The sequence below is a fragment of the Cydia amplana genome, chromosome 6 (genome assembly GCF_948474715.1).
Source record: "Cydia amplana chromosome 6, ilCydAmpl1.1, whole genome shotgun sequence".
Lineage (NCBI taxonomy): Eukaryota > Metazoa > Arthropoda > Insecta > Lepidoptera > Tortricidae > Cydia > Cydia amplana.
In genome coordinates this window covers 15,939,086-15,958,176 of record NC_086074.1, presented here as the reverse complement: position 1 = coordinate 15,958,176, position 19,091 = coordinate 15,939,086, and the positions used below count along the sequence as shown (strand labels likewise).

At 35.4% G+C, this 19,091-nt stretch overlaps 1 protein-coding gene across 2 annotated transcripts in view; it reads right to left on the bottom strand.

The window, feature by feature from the left end:
• Window positions 1-494: 494 nt before the first annotated feature.
• The window catches only part of LOC134648923 (nitric oxide synthase-like protein), a 107,734-nt gene continuing 89,137 nt past the window's right edge, over window positions 495-19,091 (bottom strand). For both annotated transcript variants that reach the window (XM_063503545.1, XM_063503544.1), the window contains 19 exons: window positions 16,175-16,266; window positions 13,481-13,622; window positions 9,740-9,879; window positions 7,862-8,036; window positions 5,697-5,878; window positions 4,358-4,472; window positions 3,896-4,135; window positions 3,712-3,816; window positions 3,570-3,625; window positions 3,358-3,470; window positions 3,042-3,271; window positions 2,707-2,955; window positions 2,457-2,610; window positions 2,185-2,354; window positions 1,885-2,095; window positions 1,714-1,801; window positions 1,364-1,634; window positions 1,089-1,280; window positions 495-672 (listed from right to left, as the gene is read on the bottom strand). In XM_063503545.1, the coding sequence (XP_063359615.1) occupies window positions 562-672; window positions 1,089-1,280; window positions 1,364-1,634; window positions 1,714-1,801; window positions 1,885-2,095; window positions 2,185-2,354; window positions 2,457-2,610; window positions 2,707-2,955; window positions 3,042-3,271; window positions 3,358-3,470; window positions 3,570-3,625; window positions 3,712-3,816; window positions 3,896-4,135; window positions 4,358-4,472; window positions 5,697-5,878; window positions 7,862-8,036; window positions 9,740-9,879; window positions 13,481-13,622; window positions 16,175-16,266 (3,036 nt within the window). In that variant the 3' untranslated portion in view covers window positions 495-561. The remainder of the gene's footprint in view (window positions 673-1,088; window positions 1,281-1,363; window positions 1,635-1,713; window positions 1,802-1,884; window positions 2,096-2,184; window positions 2,355-2,456; window positions 2,611-2,706; window positions 2,956-3,041; window positions 3,272-3,357; window positions 3,471-3,569; window positions 3,626-3,711; window positions 3,817-3,895; window positions 4,136-4,357; window positions 4,473-5,696; window positions 5,879-7,861; window positions 8,037-9,739; window positions 9,880-13,480; window positions 13,623-16,174; window positions 16,267-19,091) is intronic.

Here is a 19,091-nt window from a genome sequence, read left to right as displayed (position 1 = left end):
ATTTATAAATCTAATTGACTTCGCAAACCAAAATTTAAGCTCATCTGATAGCAATACAGCAAATTGAAACAAACGTTCGATAAATAAAATCATGTAGGTATACTTAGGACATCAATTTTAGGTTTGGCTTTCAGCATCTTATTACAATCCCGTTGGGCTTATCACAATTGGGATTTAAAAAAGTTAAAAACTGGGTAAAGTTTTTAAAAACCGTAAAAGTTGTTGTAGGTATTACAATCTCAGTGGGTTTAGAAATTATCAGAATTACACGATAGTAAATTGAACATAAAATAACACATGAGAGAACACCAGAGAATGGCTGATTTGCCTCTCATGAGCTATTTAATGCTATCAGATTAGCGATTGTACCAAACCCTCATAATATTTGATATACGTTGTATCAAGAGTTTCATTAATTTCTCACCATTACTGGTGTGAATTTATGTTAAGTTTTCCGAATCTTTTGATTTGGTATATATTATATATTGTATCATAGTTGGTGTTAGTTGTAGGGCGTACTTGCTAAATGAGCGAGTTAGGCCTAAAGCGCGAGGACCGGCGTCAGGGCTGCGCGGCAACTCGGTTGCGCCGTGCCGACTCCCGCGACGCGCTGTGAACCTCGGCGGTACGGAGCGTGATGCCGAAGATGTCTTCGTGGTAGCGGTTCTCCTCCTTAGAAAGTATAAGTTAGATTATATCGTTATAAATAAAAAAAACATGTCTCAAATCGTTAATGTATTGTCGTCACCAACGCGACGAATTTCACAGTTCTGGACTGTAGTCCAGTAGTAACCGCAAGTCCGGTTGTAACTCACTTGTAACCGCAAAATTCGAAGTTCGCAAATTGCGGGCATTTTTCTCTGTCACACTAATTACGCCTTTATTGGAGTAAAAGGGAAAGATCCCTGCAATTTGCGAATTTCGGTTTTCGCGGTAACCCCTCAGTATTATTTAAAACGATATTTCGACATCGAATCATTGTCTCCCTTATTGATATTAAATTAGTGTTTAAATATTATTTCAAATCAACTTAAGGAATGCCATAAATTTGAAGGATATTAAATGTTTGGTCACAGAAATGTACCAACCTTTAACTTAAACATGAAGCTTTGCACTTGATCTTTAGTCATGTTGCTGTACTTCATTATTATTCCTTTGAGCTTTTGATTGACGTCCTCGGCCATTTTGCAGTCGCCGCACACGTAAAAGTGCGCTCCCCGGTTTATTAGTAAATCGTGAATTTCCTGTCCTTCTTTTTCAGCTAGCTCTTGAACATACATCTACAATAAAAAAACACATTTAGTAATAAACTATTTTTTTACATTTTATTTAACGTTCAATAGTGTTTCGGGTATTGGAATACCTTTGGAATTTTCTTTTCCCTGGATAAAGCAAGGAACACTTTGGTTAGGACATTGTCTCTCAAAGCTTGTTCCTTTTCTTCTCGATACAGATCCATAGTCCTCGTTCTACATCCAAAGAAAAGCCAAACAGGGCCAATGTTACTGCGATTGCGAGAGTTAAGGAGTGCTCTTCGATGGTGCCAGAAACCTCGGAAAGGTGCAATGCCAGTGCCGGGCCCGATGAGGATTAATGGAACTGATAAGTCATCGGGAAGATGGAAGTTTGGCGCGCTGAAAAGAAATATTTGGTTAATATCTTTATTGAGCCTAGAGTTTAATGAAAATAACTGGGATTTAAGATAAATAATACCTTCTAATAAACAAGTATACTTCGTCACCGGGCTTCCGGTCCATAAGATAGTTGGAGCAAACGCCGTAGTGAATAGGGCCTTCTCCCTCTGTCAACAAATATAATTAATAAATGCTTTTGTAAAATATCAAAAGTCTAATTCTTATTCATCGGATTGATGGAATTTGTTACCTTGAGTTCTGTATGTAACGACAGCAACTGTAAGATGTAATCGTTTGGGATGCGCGATAGGTGAAGACGATATGGAATAAAATCTCGGTTGCAGAGGTGACAACAGGGCAGCCAATAATGATGCGCTTGGTCTAGCTGAAGGAAACTGTTCTAATACTTCAGCCAATGTAGGGAAGTGGAAGTGCCGCCAATCTTCATATGCTCCAGGATCCTAGACAAAATAAGCACAAAAAAATCAGTTAAAGATCAAGTGACATCGATCAAGCAAATAATCTCATATCATAAGATTAATACACTTACAGTGGCTAATAAATTGAGCTGTGTTCTCTCCTCCTCATTTTCACAGGTCGTCGCCAAATACTGCAAAAGTATCGTGGTTGGAGGAGTAGTGATGTCTAAAAAGCGTGTGAATAGCTCTCGCACACTCACTATTGGCAATCTTTCATGTGGCTCCCAAGATTTTACCGGTCCTAGAAATATACACACAATAATAGTACTTAGTTAAAATATACAGAATAATAGTTTAATTATTTGTTATTGTAAATTCTGTTAATTTGTGTGAGTTGTCTTACCAGCTGATGTATGCGTTTCCTTCATAAGCTGCAGCTGCAAAGCTTCGTCGTAGTCTTCAATGTCTTTTATACGAGCTAACAAACTATCCACCGGTTCTTTACGATTGCAAGCAATTATACCAACGTGATCTCCAGGGTCATACTTGATTTCATCCTGAAAGAAATAATTGATTGTTATAAAGCTAACAACTGACAAATTACACGTGACATTAACATCTGTAATAATGTTGTTAAATACGACCTCACTCACCTTTGGTTCCATGTCAATGAAGATAGTAGATCTTTCAGCCGATTCATCGCCCAAATCTTTATTCGCCCTAACAACGCACGTCACTAGTTGTCTATTGAGAGTCGATTGAAGCGCAACTGTCAAAGTTGGGGCTTTGTTTTCTGGATGTGTAAATCGAACAGTTTGTTCACTCAGTGCTACCGTTCCTAGTGCTCTCTTTGCTTCTTGTAGTGTTTCGTCATCGTCCAAGCAGAATGTTTCACAAGCAACCTACAAATGAGTAAAATGTAAATTAAGTTATCTGTTTAAATAATTACGGCTTTATTTATGGATACATTCTAGACAAAATTACTAACATTAAACACACTGGAAGCCCATTTCCTAAACGCCTGATCTTGTCCACACATCTCGTCACCAGTGGCCACGTCGTGGATTCTCTCGCCGCCGAGGTCACCCAGCAGTTTGTCCACATATTTTCCAAAATTGCAGAAATTGGGGTATGCGCTGGAACCCAGGGCGAACACAGCAAAACGAACATTGCTGAGTGGCCCAAAACTATCAATGGACACTGTGTCAGTGGCGCTTCCTAAAACAAGGGTGAAGTTTTTGTTTAAGGATATGTACGATGTTACTTAAAATTTGAATTTGTAATAGTAGTCATCTGTATCTTACCTTTAAGTGATTCCAATCGATTTAACTGTTTAGGATTCCCCACCGTAAATTTTTGCATTTCCATTTGGCTGTTAGCTTTAATAAAGGACTTAGGTGTCGGCATGTTTTGAGCCCTAAAATATGTCAAAATGATATTATTTTCTTCTACGACAATACTAATATTAGGTTTTTAATTTTTAATAAATTAAAACTTATGCTGTGTTGATTCTTACCCGGCTTCTTCAACTTGATCTGCATACAATATCTCGCAAAGATGTTCTCCGAAAGCCTAGAAGTAAAATATATGTACATATAATGTAAATCAAAACTCAAATGGAGACAACACGCTGCTTTGATGTTAAAAATGTTACTTACCACACCGTTTTCTGGGGGATCGCCATTTCCAAAAGTGGATGTAACAACCAACAAAAGCGCCTCGTGCTCTATTGAGGTTATATCATACTCTGCCATGCAATGGACCTAAAACAAAACAAGCCCTGAAGTTAGCTACTGCGATGTTTCACTATTACTCTATCTAGTTAGCAAACTAACAAAGTACCTGGGCGTTGAAGGCATGTCCAAATATGACTCCTAACTCCTTGGCGTATTGCTCAGATTTGCCAGTCTCAGTCGCATACAAAACCGTCGCCTTAATCCTCTTCGAAAGCGCCCGACCGAACAGTTTGGATGTAAATTTGACAGCTCGAGCTATCTGCTTAAAGTGGAACTTTCTGTTTATTGGCCTTTTACCGGTGATTGGCTTTGACTTCTGCCATTGATGGGTCTTCCACGCTGGTTCCTAATTTACGCAGACAGGGGTTAATAGGAGAAATATTGGCAAGCTTTTGTTTCTTAATCAAACAAGATAGTGGAGAGGTTGGCGTTTTCAACTAAAGTATGGTATGGTATAATGTTTGGAATTGATTAACGTTTATTGCTGATTGCAAAAGCTCATATATATATCGTTCGTATAAAGTAACTATATAGGGATAAAAGGTTAGTAAAATAACCAGAGACAGACCTGATATTCGTAGGAAGGCCTGAGATAATATAGCGCCATCTCCTGATGAAATACCGGTGTGATGGATGACGACATTGGCGGAACGATCCATATCCAATCCGCTGGACAGCCCGATCTGCAGCAAACATATTCATGATATACGGGGTGTCATTTTTTAGGTGCTACATGTTATATTTGTATGGAGATCTAAAAAATATCACTCAATAGATTAGAAAAGTACCTTTCAAAAAGCATTATTTTTTGTAATACCATAATTCATCATATTTACTATTGAAATTTTCGTATTCTTTGATCGGTTCCATTTTTTAAGTTGCACAATGATTTATAACTTTTAAAATTTGTTCACATTAATTAGCACATTTCACGGCCAGTAGGTAAAAAAACCGAATAAGGTGTGAATTATACCTATAAAACTATTAATTGTTTCATGGGAGCCGGATCCAAATATAATTCTCAATAGTTAACCAAAACGATCACACGACATTGTTTACATGGCAGTTCGTGAACATGTGCATAATGTTATTTTGTTTACAACAGGCTCTGCTCTCAAGACTGCAAGAACAACCGTAATGACAGGTTTATGGTTTTAAAACAGTGCGATGGCTGGAATTAAGTGAAACTGCGGATTCTTCTGTTTTTACTGGCGAGGCCATTTTGAGGCCTGCATAATAGACGGAAATACGGATAGTTAGATTCCGGATTGTGAAGAAAAAATTAAGTGGTGAATGTAACGTATTTCTCAAGCATTCTCGCGTCATCGTTATAATGTTGAACATAATTAACAATTGACTTTGCGTTAGTCAACAATTTGCCTTGAACTCTACGAAATTTTGCCAAATTACTTAGAGTTAGACCAAGAAAAGTCTGCAGCGATTTTGATAGCCCACGCAGTGCAAGTGTTAGGTATTTACACGTCATAAATTCATAGAAGTTTGACGTTTAAAATGACATTTGTATTGCGTGGGCAATCAAAATCGCTGCAGACTTTTCTCGGTCTGACTCTAATACCGTCAGTGTGCAGGAGGTAGCTCCTGACAGTTCCTTCGATCCTCTTTTAGTGGAGCTTAATTTAAAAAAATAGTTGATGTAATATGTCTTTACCGTGTTTTAAATACTTAAATGTTACATTTCTGAATAAATTATTGTGCCAAACGTCCAAAAAATGTCTACAAACATTTTACGTGACAGCTTCTTCATATAAAAATTAACTGTCATAGGGACCATCATTCGACGCGTTAGACCCGTATAACCTTGTAAGGAAGTACCTACTCATCATGCGAAGTTGTTACTAACGAAACGAATTCAAATACATACTATACTTAGATCCTAAATTTCTTACCGTAGCCGATTTTCATTGTCTAGATGCTTGATAAAGCTCTCGGAAGCGGTGTGGTGGTCGACGATGGTGGCATTCTGCTGCTGGAAGCTGTGTAACACGGCCACGTTCACTTCCACTAGAGCCTTGTCTTTCCACAAGGTCACTGGCGTTCTGGTGTCACAACCCATTTTATGGGCCACTATCTGATAGAAAAAAATACGTTTACGGTACATATGGGGCTACTTTTCCGCACTAGTGCGTAAAATAGCACTTTTCGTGCGTATGTCCAAACTTTAAAGTGCCATATGTAGTGTGAAACGTTGTTCGATACACGTGCGAATAGGTAATTCGCAACTCGTGTCGATTTAAAACACTCCCTTCGGTCGTGTTTTAATTTATCGCCACTCGTTTCGGATTTCCTCTTTTTCGCACTTGTATCGAAAATAACTATTATTACATTTTTATTGCGCTTTGGATTAATGCATATTAGCGAAATAATGGCTTAGGTTGTCCAAATTTTATAGCATTCCTCTAAAACTTTTTTTTTAATTTGAAATAATATCCAACATATAACAGTCCCACTCCCACTGCTACTCGAAACGCATATCTCTTACAATAACGGCTTTAATTTCAAGCCCCATGTTCAAAATATACACCCCAGTTCAAGAAATATACCTAGAGTCTGTGCGGAAAGAGAAGTGTCGTAAAATGTATTGGATTCCATTCATTTTAAGACTCTTTCCGCACAAATCTACAAAATGTTGAACTGGCAATTATCGTAACCAGAGTTTGAGTTGTTTACTTGAAAAATATTCAATTATCATTTTTGCCATTTTGTTTTCTAATTGTCAAAGAGTAGCTTAAAAATCCATAGCATTAAAATTACAGTTTTATTATTGTCATACATGTTTGCTTGTTTAAGCTTGTTTCTATACTTTTGGCCTGGAGTGTATGCAATTAAGTTTTCTCGAGATGTTTTCCTTTACCGAATGGAGATTGTTAAATATGAAATAATATTTTGAACATAAGTTCTGAGAAACTCATTAGAGTAGTAGGCGGGGCTCAAACTCAGGAGCTTTTGAAACCGCAAGATTAGTTGGGCTACCTGGCCCTGTTTCACCACACTGATCACATGAAATTAACAATTCATCTTAGGTATATTACTGGTCCCTTCGCTTAGCGACCCAGAAATTTTATCAGTGTCACAGGTAGCAATTGTCAAATTGGTGAAATAGGCACCCCCGTTTTCTAAATCTATTTATTAAATACTACAGGTAAAATAAAAACTTTACTTAACTTTGCTTTGTTTTAATTTTCCCTAAGTTTTCCAAGTTCGGAAAACGAGTATGCTATTAACAATATTCACTGCTGCTCCCTATTGTAAGTAAAGCAGGTGAAGGTGAAGTTTTGCGTGTAAAAAACTATTGTGCATGGGAATAAAAGGTATATAAAATTAACTTAAACTTTAGGTAAATAAACTTCAACAATGAGATCAAAGTTTCACGTATTTCAAAACGTGTTGGGAACGTAGTCACGGTTCCTTACAAGCTAAGAATCTCACGCCCGTTTATGTGATTTTATTACTGCAAGGGTCCGGTCACGTCTGTTGCTTATCCCAACGTGATTCCTGTTAACGATTATATCGTTTTCCGAATAATAGGAAAATAGATGGATATTTATTTACCTGTGACATAATATGAAGGTTCTATGATCGACAACATAGAAGATTCATTATTAAAAATGTCTCAAACATCCATAATCAAAGACACGGACGTAGAATAGACAGAGACTTAATCCCCAGTCTCATAATTCTATTTATATATTATCTCTTTTTATGTAGGCATTATAAGTTAACCTTTTGCTACGCCTACAAACTTCTTTTTACTTTTATTATTCCGTTACCTACCTAACTTAAAACGGTCTAAAGATATAATATAGACATCGTGTTTATATGTATATTTCTTTAGTGAAGAGTGACGACTATTTTACCTGTATTGTATGCGGATATGTGCGAAGTGACATGGAGCGGGATTTAAAAGCGGTTGCGCCCGATTTTGCAAAACGAGACCTTTCGGGTTACAAATCTTCATTTCTATCTGGCATCAAGCAACTGTCACATAACTAATGAGACCCATAGCTGGATGTTTTTCCGTACACAGCCAATACATAGTTAGTCTGAAAATTACCTCAAGCATATTAAGCCGGTTAACATCACAAAAGTTCCTGCAACCGATCTCCGTGCTCATGTACCAGCCGTTGAAAGCATTCGCGGTGAACTCGATGCCACCGCAGTCAAAACGCATGCCCGATACCGCGGGCAGCGCATACCAGCGCAGATTTAGCTCTTCGAACCATTCGTACCTGCGCCAATTACATTTCATTAGTGCATTTGGTGGTTAGATTGTTGCATTTTGACATTAGGACTTTTAGGATGTAGTTCCGCACAAACGGCCTAATCCACAAAAGTCTGTCACTCTGAATTATTGAAGTTAGTGTCAGAAGGGTGTAATTTGTTTGTATATCTACCTACTTAGCTATAATTTCCTACAAATATATAAAGGAAATACCTATTATGTACGAGTATGATTGTCTAGGAGAGATCGGTAATCAGCATCAGCAACACGACTGCTGTTGTTTACTTAGGTAAGATACCTTTCTCTATGTAGGTATACATATCATTTAGGTAAGCACTCGTACGTTATATTTTCTGTCCTTTAGTTCTAAAATGTGCAATAAGAGTATTTCTGCCGTATTGTAAAACGCGTTTATTAAGATTCTGAAGGGAAAATAAGGCATTTGGAACGATTTCCGTGTGAAAGGCGAGAAAACGGCTTAGAATATGCCTAAGGGAAATCGTATTAAATTTAATCGCTTAAAGCAGGTTACCTACGTAATAAGTAGATCGGGTGATAAATTCTCTTGAAACTCTTAATTAAAACCGAAGGCGATCAAAAAATCTATCGACATTTAATCACAAAGAGAAATTGAATTAATCACTACTCAGTTACTCACCACCGTCATGAAACTCAAATAACCATAACGGCTATGCCAAATGTTCAAGAAGATAACCTTGTTAACCTCGAAAATATGTGCCTCTTTTCACTTACAGCCTAGCACTCAATTATGAGATATCACGCAATTTATACTTGCATTAACACCCGATAACATTATTATCAAAGCAATAGATTATTGAATGAGCACAGATTTATAGGCCATAAACGTAGATTGGAGATCACTGGACCACAGTTTTACGATAAGCAATCTGCTCTGTATGGGCAAGCCGCTCTTTTCGCCTATTTGCAGGCCTTTACTCGTGAGGCACAATATGCATTCCCCGACTTTTTATGTTGGCATAAATCTGTGATGGAAGGCGATAGGGCGACGTGTTGCTCGTGAGTAGCCGTGTAATACATAGTTTGCTGTCGTAAATCGTACATCGTGTATGCAAATCCGGCATTTTATTTCCACGGAGGCATCGAAATAGACCTTATTGCGATTTAGAAGAAAATTTGTTTTCTATTTTGCCAATACGCACTTCATAGGTGTTCCCATAGAGTTTTCGAGTTTATCCTATCTTTTTTCACAGAGAGGGAATTATTGGCTTTCATAAATCTGAGGGTATCTACAGTAGTACTGAAATGTCTGCAATATAAGTACCTAGGTAATATTTCAGACAAGATATTTTCGTTTTAATATATTTATATTAAATAGGATAGGATTTTTAATATGTAGAGAACTGAGCAACAATCATGTTACTCCCATAGGTATTCCCATAGAGTTTTCGAGTTTATCCGATCTTTTTTCACAGAGAGGGAATTATTGGCTTTCATAAATCTGAGGGTACCTACAGTAGTACTGAAAACTACATGTCTGCAATATAAGTAGTATAGGTACCTAGGTAATATTTCAGACAAGATATTTTCGTTTTAATATATTTATATTAAATAGGATAGGATGTTTAATATGTAGAGAACTGAGCAACAATCATGTTACTCATATTTTCTGCACGTATTTGACCTTCAATGCGCCCACTTATTCATAACTAGAATACAAAATATACTTACGTCGGATGGGTCATGTGAATCTCCATGATGAGTTCTCTAGGGATTTCGAAATAGTCAGGGTCTTTCCCATTGGCGGACAGTACTAAGGGCAAAATATCCCAAGCGGTCCTAGGTGGCTTCCAGCCCAGTTTCAGGCAAAGCTGTAACAATTGTTTAAAGTTAATATTGCATATTATTCCTGGGAAATCCGGGTGGTTATAGTCTGCTAAAGGAGACCGGGAAGCGGTTAATGAAGCCCTAAGGGTTTAATTAGCAACTTTAAAATGAGATGGTATGCCAAAGCCCGGCCACGTTTTCTGGCCACTAATAGGTTGTTTAAGTTAGTCGTTTAACAAAGCTGACGTCTTTTGTCATTTTCGCTAAACATATTAACTTTTGCTTGAAGTTTGCTAGTGAAGTGCATTTTACTGACACAGTTAAAAAAAGCGGCCAAGTGCGAGTCGGACTCGCCCATGAAGGGTTCCGTATTTAGGCGATTTATGACGTATAAAAAAAAAACTACTTACTAGATCTCGTTCAAACCAATTTTCGGTGGAAGTTTACATGGTAATGTACATCATATATTTTTTTTAGTTTTATCATTCTCTTATTTTAGAAGTTACAGGGGGGGGGGGGGACACACATTTTACCACTTTGGAAGTGTCTCTCGCGCAAACTATTCAGTTTAGAAAAAAATGATATTAGAAACCTCAATATCATTTTTGAAGACCTATCCATAGATACCCCACACGTATGGGTTTGATGAAAAAAAAATTTTTGAGTTTCAGTTCGAAGTATGGGGAACCCCAAAAATTTATTGTTTTTTTTCTATTTTTGTGTGAAAATCTTAATGCGGTTCACAGAATACATCTACTTACCAAGTTTCAACAGTATAGTTCTTATAGTTTCGGAGAAAAGTGGCTGTGACATACGGACGGACAGACAGACGGACAGACGGACAGACGGACAGACAGACAGACAGACAGATATGACGAATCTATAAGGGTTCCGTTTTTTGCCATTTGGCTACGGAACCCTAAAAAGGAATACCTATACAGAATAGGTATTTTAAAATAGTTTTGCGGTTATTATTTTAGTGAGGGCGGATGATTGTAAAAGGAAAGCAGGTAAATTGGAATACGTCAAACATGGAGTGATTTATTTATACCGCAAATAATGGCTAGCCATTATCTAGATAGTGAGATTTCGATAGGACGTATCATGTTTGTGCACACACGGGGATACTAATATGAATATTTATCCACAAAATTTTGTAAACAAAGCTTGAAGATTTATTGAATCCTTTTCCTATAAAGTCTTCATGCGTCTAACAAATGCAGTGTGTATAAATCTATAATCAAATGTTATTATTTCCTTATAAATTGCGTGCAAAAAAATAATAACATACACAACTCGGCAAAAAAAAAAAATCTGAAAGGTCATAAATAATTATTATATATGTATTTACCTTATTTGTATATTATTTCAGTGCGGGAATTACTACAAGAAGCTTTAGGAAATATTATTTCCTTTATGCTGTGCTGTTCTTATGTACAGAGTTATCTACATATAGTCTTTATTTTTATGGGGTAGTTGTCATTTAATTAATTTTATTCAATAATCATATAAGTACCTGTGTAAAGTCATAATTATATTCATAAAATACTTTGAACTCATAAAGTAATGGAAATTAAAGCGAGAATTTTATTAGGTACATACTTATGATATGTGTACGTTAATCAAAAAATACTGTGTACGTGTACGTCACTTCACTTTATATGAATATGAATGTGGATGAAAAAAATAAATCAATTACATTGTTTAAATTATTAATTTTGAAATGTTTTACGGTACTCAGTATACGGTATATCGTAAACATACAAATATAATATTTACATTCATTTGGTTAAAACCTTATGATTCAATAGTTATACAATTTTCACTGGGTAAGAAAGCTGAGAGATATTTAGTACACTTTCGTCATTCATTATTCTCATTTCTTTTATTACTGTCCATGTTTTATGCCTTAATGCGAAAAAAATCAGCCAAAGCTTTATGGCTGATTATAAATGTATGCCTCTAGGCCCGAATCAGGATTATATGTTTTCTATTTGCTCTATAATAATGTTGACATAAATCGAGTAGCTATGTTTTCTTTGGAGATATTAACGTATCGGGAATATAAAACGTGGTTCGTATGATATGACATTCATGTTTAACGACTTGTTGAACTCGGTTAGGCGGCGTCTATGTTGACATTACTGGAATAAGAGGTTAAGAAAATAAGTATGTTAACGTCATGCATCACTATTACTACATAGTATAAAACAAAGTCGCTTCCCTGTCTGTCTGTCTGTATGTATGCTTAGATTTTAAAACTACGCAACGGATTTTGATGCGGTTTTGAATAGATAGAGTGATTCAAGAGGAAGGTTTATGTATAATTTGTTAACCCGTGCGAAGCCGGGGCGGGTCGCTAGTGTATTTATAAAGCTTTACAAATGAAACTTTTTTAAACCGGCGCTCGCCGTATATATAATAATATAATAATATATTATGTGGCATCCGCTAGTTGCCGCGGGTGCACGGAGCGGGCGCGCGCACGCGGGTGCTATTACCATATGGATGTAAATACTGTCTCATGTGACTAGCATAACTTTATAGTTAAGTAGGTACTCTATACTCGCCAAAGTAGCTGCTACATACTAGTACATGTAGTGGTATATGCCAATATTGTCCTTCGCCCTTTACAACTCCACTTGGGGATGTACAGAATAACTTCCTTTAAATTCGTCAGTCCTTCGTGCAATAACGCATTACGTCAATTCATTTAGGTAAGCCCCTTTAAATGATGAATGAATAGTTTTACGTCAATTAAAACACAACTTTTGCATGCAAAACTGACAGCATGCGGTTAACTCGTCATAATGTTGATGTTGCGTAGGGATTTTAGGCGTGTGACATATACTTATTTACACATTACCAACTTAGACATTACCTATTGAACGGTTGCTAAGTAGTTGGCGAAAGAACCTTTGCTGTATTATTTTGTAAGTTAGGTTATACCGAGATTACCTAATATTTTATGTGTCAATATTTACTTATGTATCGAGTATTAGTATCGATTCAGTAAGTACTGAATTAGGTGACTAAAAATAGTAACAGTTTTAGCGACTACCTGATCGAAATGCACAAGAACAATTTATAATTAATTCGCGTAAAAATACAATGCTAAAAATATTTCAATAAACGTTTACTAATTTAAATTGTAGTCTTAAAAATGTTTCAATTTTAAAATCGATATTTTTTGCCGAAGCAATTAAAGCGCTTGTCCCGATTAATTGCTTTTGGGTGTTAGAGGATGCGATGTATTATTGTGTCGACCTTTTTTGTTGCAGGCTTAACAATTGTTCCAGACTGGATATGCTACTATGGTTAGTTTTATGCATGGCATTAGAACTAATATGCATTTGTACTATTTTTATCATTTACTACAAGATTCAATAACTAATATAATATACTGTTTTTTTAAACATTCAGTGGACTTTGTATTGTTTTTATTAATGATTTGATTAAATCAATATTAATACTTAAACACCTATAGGTACTTAAGAGAATATTAGGTTTAACACATGAAAAAAAAAAACACATTCTCTTAAATATATGTTAACTTAATCCTACAAAAGTCAAATCGGAGACGAAAACTACCTCAGTGTCGAGAAAGACAGAGCCAATATACTTTTATAAGTGCTATAAACTCACCTCAGTGAATTCGCAGTGCATCGGGTCGCCCAGCACGGTGCCGTCTGGCTGCTTGTAGCCCGCGTAGCTGATCAGCTGGCTGTTCCATATTCTGTAGTCGTGTTGCCCGTCCGTGCGCTGAGGGAACACCGTAATGGCGGACCTGGGAATATATACGGGTATAGAATACTTCAACGGCAATTGACACATTATACAGGGTGCCATTTGAGTCGTGATCAGTAATATGTTTTTGTAACTCCATAAACAACGAGCAATTTAATGCCCCTACTCTTACTAAAATCAGACAAGATTTTTTTTTGTCATTTATTTACTTTAACAAGTGGCAATGTGGTATTTAAACAGCTTTGTAAGATATTTCAAATGAAAAATTAAGTAAATTTTATTTCTAACTGGGACAAATGACAAAATTGATGTCAATGACAGTTCCGATTCAAAGAGGCGATTCAATTTACTAATTTAAATATCTTAATAAGCCGTTGTAATATCCTAAATCCACTTACAAAAGTAAAATAAATGACAAATTTAAACAAAAAAAAAAAATGTTGTCTGATTTTAGTAAGAGTAGGGGCATTAAATTGCTCGTTGTTTATGGAGTTAGAAAAACATATTACTGATCACGACTCAAATGGCACCCTGTATTATAAATTTTAATTCCAAGCGATATGATTTTGTGAAATCAGTCGTAAAGTAACTCAAAAGAGCATATTTGTGGTAATATAAAATAAAGTACTTATACGTGAATCGAGATAAAGAAAAACTATAAAGCGAGCGTATTCAGTTGAATTTTAATCAAATCGACACGTAGGTACTGTAGTTTATACTTTTATTTTGCTCGAGCTGAAATTCTCTTTGCATTTATCTCATCGACATTTTCATGAAATACTGAACTGGGAATTGAGCAAATATACTATTCATAGTATACAATGTACCTATATACACTGCATATCTATGAAACCATTAATTTGAATATTAACAATGTAATTAGCATCTGCATATATTGTCATTTGTAATATGCCATTAGCTGTAATAGTGTGGCAGTATAGTAAAGGGAGATAATTCACATATACTGATCGTATTTTCTATGTAGATTTCCTGAGGCCCCTATTGACTGCATTAGTACAGAAATGACGCACAGGTGTAGCGAAACTTGGAAATCCCTTTTGTCATAACAAGTCTATTAAAGTGGTCTGGGGAAGCTAAACCATCGACAAAATAAAGCAAATATGTACCTAGTTTTTTCCTGGTGAGTAAACCTGGGAGCTTATTCAAGTCGCTAACGTAACAGGTGTGATGTGGTTTCCATATAATATGTTCACATTTTAGCTATGTGGTAGTTAATTCATACTAATTAGCACTTTGATGAGAATTCAGAAATACCAGAGCACAAAAATTAAGTTAAAATCAAAACAACCTAAACATTAGTCATGTCTAGAGACGTCTGGTGTTTAGAAGTGGAAAGGAAAAGTAATGTTGAGGTAATTTTCCTACTACTACCGAAATGCGGCTCGCTATCCGCATGTGTTGCTTTTAACACGTTCAATGCGAAGCTGCATTTTGTGAACTCGCTCTCAGTGCGTTACAACCCATTAGAGTCCTGTATTGAACATTCTCGCTGTGCGGTACAAGTCAATTACACCCTGTATGGAGGGGTTTATATTTTACCTAAAATATCTTTACTAAATATATATATATATATACATATATATATATATATATGTATATATATATATATATATATATATATATATATATTTAATTTAATTATGATAATGTTTAGTCTAATAACTAATCTACCTTATATTGCCTTCGCCGAAGTTGATGACTGTTGGTTGAGCTTTTATAGAAGAATTAATTAACAGGTCAAAATTGCCTTGTAACGCACAGCCAGGACGGGCTCAGGTAAAACTGTTGATGATTCAATAGTGATGGGAAAGATATGTAAGAGCAAATATATCGAATAATTTTTATTATTATTGTTTACTATATATTTTAAGGCAATTCTTACTAATTTTAATGTGTATCATTAAAACAGTCCAAACATATTTTTTTAAAATTCCAGAACGTAAAAACTTTCTTCACCTTTTTGTACACTTTACAGATAATCATTGTTTGCTGTGTACCTATTATACATTTCTGTATTTGATATATTTAATTCAAATATTTTGTCTAACATTCTTTCTGACCGCTTTCTTCTAGATGCATTCATTTTTATGCACAATAAGAAATAAACGCGTGTATTGACAGTAGGGTAACAACACTAATGCACACTGCCCTTACCTGCAGTGCTATACAAGGCCGTACACAATAGGTCATATAGGTCCTGTTCCGCACTGAATAGCAAAAGTTTTAATCTGGTGCGCACAGGTCATACGTGACCTGTTAATTAATTTATATTCTGTCAGATAGAATGTTAAATGACAAATATAGATGTATACTTGACTATATAAAACAATCAAAATATCACAACATTATCGCCTTCGCACCAAGGGGATGTTACGTATTTCGGACGCCGCACCAGGCGAAAGTCCAGTACAGGGTCAAAATGACCTGTTTCGCAGTGAACGTGTTAAAGTACGATTGCGACATTTTTAGTTATGCAAAACGAAATGATTTGATAGAACAAACCAATATAGAAAGTTCTTTCAAATATTGACGACGCGTATCTTATTATAAATTAACGGAATAAAAACGAACCTAATGTTGCCCTTGTTGGTGCTGTACTTGATGTGGTTGCACAGTGCTTCGAACATCCCACTTGTGGTTGTTACTTGTCGGCAGTCGAAAACCTGTTGAACAAAAATTGGGATACTATAGAAACTTTATTTATTAATACACGTTAAAAGTTAGCTTAATGCTTATTAAAGCTACATTGAATAGTGCTACCAAATTTCAAAATGTCAAATCTCTACGGCTGTTATTTTGCCTTGTTTGTTTGTTATAAACTAATTTCAAGTCTATAAAAATTTGACTAAGAATATAATTCGTGACTAAAAGTCTGAATGTCAAAATTTTACATTCATATATAACTTATGATATTTTATTCTACATTCATTATACGCAATTTTCTTAAGTTCCGTAGCTAATCTTAACTAGCACTTTGATCTCAACTCAACTTGCCAGTGGAAATGCAAAGAAATCGGCAAAGGATAATTTAACGTGCTCCCGTGAGCGGACTAACGTACGCTCTCCAATGAACTGTGCTTCTGTCAATATTTAACGTGAGAGGTTTACTTTTACTCCTTAACCCGTTAGCGAATTTACCTGAAATACATGTGGAAGTGTCGCCGGGATAGTTGTAAAGATAAAGATAGATAAAAGACAGTTTATTCAAGTAGTCATAATTACAATGCGCTTATGAACGTCAAATAAAGCTAGGTAGACCGTCTCCAACCCTACACCTCTGCCCCGAGAAGATTTAAATCCCCCCTCAATTGGAGGAGGGTATCCCAATATGGGACCGGCAACAAACTCGGCGGGACACATCTTTAAAAAAAAAACATCTACTTAATATCATCTACTTATCTGTACTTTTCAATAAGCTATATACCATTTTGTTGTGTAAGGAACAATTTAAAAGACAATAATTTTCTAGTGGGGCACTCGGAAAATCAGAAATAGTACAAAAAACTGATTTACAATCTATCCAAATAAAAGTACTTGATAGACAATTATGACAACATATTAAATTCTTTTTTTTATCAAATATTCGGTTTACTTGATAGATTTAGTGTTTTCTAATGGTAGCGATGTACTAAGAACGAGCTACATGAATAAAATTCATATCTAAAATGTATTAGTTTGTCATCCCTTTAACTTATCATTTAAGAAGCGGATTTACAAATAAGCTATATTATGTGATGTAATTAAAGCAGTGTCATCGTAAATAACCAACTTTGAAGGTTTCCGCGATTGATAGCGGGAGTTTCTAGCCCGAAATAGAAATGTTAATAGACGAAACATTTTCAGCAGGCGTTATGCACTTATTTTAGCTGCTACCAATTGTGCCCAATCTTTACAATTAGGTAACCGTAATCCTAATCGAAATGGACATCACCAGTCAAATAATTTGTACCAATTAAGGATTCCAATCAATTCAACCCTGAATAATAACATTAATAACACACCATTTCAAGTAACGAAATTGTTATTTTATTCTATATTTTGCCTAATGTCGCTTCTGAGCTTGAACTTCATGCTCACGGTGTAATGACGACTATTACGATTAATAAGATTAATGATTAAATATTTTTCTCATTTTTCAATAAACTGTGATCTTTGTGTCAATAATTACGTAAAATGGTCAGTGGTCTTGACCACTGATAGATACTTGTATCTAACTATCAAATACGCTTAAATCTTATCCTTGCTCAGAATAGTTGTTGTAGTTGTACTTATAAATGTCGGAGAAAAGTTTCTTGGAGTTAATTTTAGCTTCATATTTCAGTTGTAAACGACTTTTGATTGGTATTAGGTATTATAATGTTTGGGTTAACCTCTAAATCGTCTTTGTTAAATATACTTTTAAATTATCTCTCATGCTCATGACATATTAAATGTAAAAACCTTTAGTCTAATCGTTCGTCATGAATCTATTAAAATGATTGTCGTTTACGACTTAGTTAAATCGTTTTAGCTCAGTGAAGTGGCTAATAGTGAGTAAATATTTGTTCGCCACGGAGCTCATCACGTCAAGTGCGCGTCGGTTAAATTAACTACGATTTTATTACTTACAACGCGACGGTTTTGGAGGCCTATTCTGGTTTGAGTAACATATTAAAACTGCATTTTCAATGACGTCAATGACTTTTTTGAGAGCTGCCTAATTATAATACGTAAGCTTTATGTACTAATGATAAAACCAACATTTATTGCTAGGTTAATTTGTCCATTTGCTGGTCAAATTAGCATTTTAAATCAACATCATTCACCTAAAATGTACATAAGAAATATCTGCAATGATAAACAAAGTAAGGTTAGGTTAGGTTTTGTACCTATTTGTCATGTAAAAACTTCTTTAGCATATAAACAATAAAGTTATGATAAGAAGTTTATTTTACACATTTCTCCGTTTTCATTTAATTTAATCACTCTAATTCGCTCGCCGAAATAGGCCCTACAAAATCCATCAAATCGGTCCGATTAGCGGCAATCATGAGCGGTAATTACAAATCGCTCGCTATCATGTCGACGACTTAACACTAAGCCCTGGAATGCTCATTTAAGCTTTTAACCACAGACGATTGAGTGAATGGAAGTGAACGAATGAATTAATATTGTTGAAAGCCAATCGGGATGCTAACTTCGAAAATATAAAGTTTTAGTAGGTACTTTTAGATGAGATTTTACCAAAATTTAATTCATGAACATTCAATTCTCTGAAATACGAATAGCGATAAATATAAATAATTATCTTTATCAATTTATGCGCATATAGCATTGTATATCACGCTTATTTATTGACATGAATTATTTATGCAAAGCAGTATATGCTGTGGTCACATATAAATGTAAAAAAAGCGGCCAAGTGCGAGTCGGACTCGCCCATGAAGGGTTCCGTATTTAGGCGATTTATGACGTATAAAAAAAAACTACTTACTAGATCTCGTTCAAA